General features: G+C 54.0%; 1 protein-coding gene across 1 annotated transcript in view; it reads left to right on the top strand.

Annotated features, from left to right (window-relative positions):
* LOC101631470 (nuclear body protein SP140-like protein) overlaps positions 1-2194 on the top strand; it is a 45545-nt gene that overhangs the window by 39121 nt on the left and 4230 nt on the right. The window contains exon 21 of the mRNA XM_012725203.1: positions 1010-1125. Within this exon, the coding sequence (XP_012580657.1) occupies positions 1010-1125 (116 nt within the window). The remainder of the gene's footprint in view (positions 1-1009; positions 1126-2194) is intronic.

The following is a 2194-nucleotide window of genomic DNA, read 5'->3' as shown; positions in this document are numbered from 1 at the left end:
GCCCCTGTCCTCCGTGCAGTTTGTCCTGAACCCCCGAATCCCGCCTGCAGGTCGGTGCTCCTGACCTCCCTGCAGCTGGGTTAATGGCTCTTAACCCCTCTACCCGCCTCCTTGTGTGCCCCTGACCTTGTATGTCTCTGACCTCCTTTCCAGCTTTTCTATTCTTATCCCCCATTAGTTGGACAAAATCAAGAAGAAGCTAAACTCAGAGATACGCCCAAGTGGAGGGGCTTGTGCAGGATATGCCTCATCTTCCAAAACCACAGGCGTCTCCCAAGGCCTGTGCTACCCGGCTTCCAGCTCCTTCTCTTCCCGGGAGTCGCTTCTCTCACACTGGCACTTGCCTGCGGGATTTCACGTCTCCCTGGCGCCATCAGACCCTACATGGGGCTCTGGAGTGAGGGAGTCAGCGGATGTAACCTCACTGTGGAGAGGGTCAGCGAGTCGGCAGGGGTCCCTGCAACCAGAAGCCCACACCCCATGTTACCTGGCATGGTGAAGGCCACCCCAGGACCCCCAAATCTCCCTATTCTAAATAAGTTTTGCCATCCACCACCTCCAGACAAAATATACTCTAGCACATAAGACCTTTAACGGGAAGGAACTTGAATACCATCAGTGTGCAGCAAAGTCAAGAAAAAGGATCAGGTTTTCAAATCAAGTACCCAGAGTTACCCATCCGTGCATGAGTAAATGCCCAGCCAAACACGGCTGGCTCCAAGCAGGTTGCTGGCCCAAAAGTTTGCCAGTCTAAGGCACCTTCTGGCAGAAATGGCTGCGCAGGTCTGGGAGGAAGAGAGCAAAATCAAAATCAAGACAGAGGTCGCCACTGTTATTTCCATGCTGGCGTCTCGCCAGGTCTGTGCCAGCATCTCCTGCCAGCCCCCAGGTGTCTGCTGTAGGCCCAAGGCCAGGAAGCGAGAGTAGTCTCACCTGTCTCAGCCATATGGGCCTCCCCAGGCCCTGGCGGCTCCCTCCCAATATTTTTCCTTTTTTTTTTTTTTTTTAGAGCATTACCTTCGGCATAATGGAACTTAAACTGGAGGCAGAATTTGAGAATAATTTCAAGGCAGTGTTTGCTATTCAAGAAACAAGCAAGGAGGGCTTGCTTGCCCGCAGAGTGTTGTGGGTACATCAGGAAGACTCGACAGAACTGTTGTGCCCAGCGACTGTAAAGGTTCGCTGACAGGCTCCTTCCACGGTTCTGCCTTTGACCAAGTGAAGCCAGGTCCCCTGGAGGTTACGCTTCCTTGGTCTGGGGTGAATTCTTACCCCAAAGATCAACCTACATTCTAGCATAATCCATGGCTCTTCCCCAGGCCTATTTCTTGCTCTGCTGTTTTGTTTATGAAAATGACCCGTGTGTCTCTGCTTGGTGGGCACGGAAGTGCTAAGTGCCAGTGCGTGGAGTCCTGGCTGTGCTTTCTGTTTGAGGCCCGCACAGCAGAACCCCCTTTCCCTTGTGTGGCCGGGGCTGTGGGACTCAGAACCTCAGGGTCCCTGAGCAGGGTCCTGCTGAGGGCGGGCAGGGCTGGCTTGTTGCTTAGGGGGGCTGGAGTTCTGCTGCTGACCCGCAGGGGAGGACTCACAGCGGGCTGCTGGCATAACTCTGGTCTTCTGGGTGATACTCAGAACAACTGCCTGAGTTTCCTGGAACGTGAAGGCTAGTGAGCCGGCCCTGCTGGAATCCAAACTTAGAGGCAGTCAGCAGAAGACACTTCCTGTTTATCATCATATGACTCTGAGAACACAGTCTTGCATGGGGTGGCCAAAAACTTGGTAGAAAGTTCCCCCTGCTTTCTGGCCAAGGTAAAGGAGCTTGGAGGCATCGGGCTTTCTGGGGAACAAGTCCGGAAAGGAAAAATCACAGAAAGGAGCTCCGCAGGTCCTCCGTGGTGGTGCAGCGGGTTCACGTACAACACTGTGAAGACCTGTACTCCAGGGCTTATATGCATAAATAAGTAAATCTTAAAAAAAAAAAAAAAGGAAGAAGAACGGCACTCCACATCCTGTGTTTAAACCCCTGCTGGGTCTCTGGCAGGCCCCTGGGGAAAAGTGAGCTCAGTCTGCGCCCTCCTGGGGCTGCAGCGGACACAGGCCGGTGGGGAGGCCCAGCCCCCCGAGATGTGCCCTGCTCTGGTTCGAGCAGAATCTGCAGTGCCTGCTAGTAGGCTCAGACCTGCCAGGACACGGG

The sequence above is a fragment of the Condylura cristata genome, unplaced genomic scaffold (genome assembly GCF_000260355.1).
Source record: "Condylura cristata isolate star-nosed mole 26May11 unplaced genomic scaffold, ConCri1.0 scaffold00002, whole genome shotgun sequence".
NCBI lineage: Eukaryota > Metazoa > Chordata > Mammalia > Eulipotyphla > Talpidae > Condylura > Condylura cristata.
The sequence above is the reverse complement of the archived record's forward strand: the minus strand, read 5'-3'. Positions and strand labels throughout refer to the sequence as shown.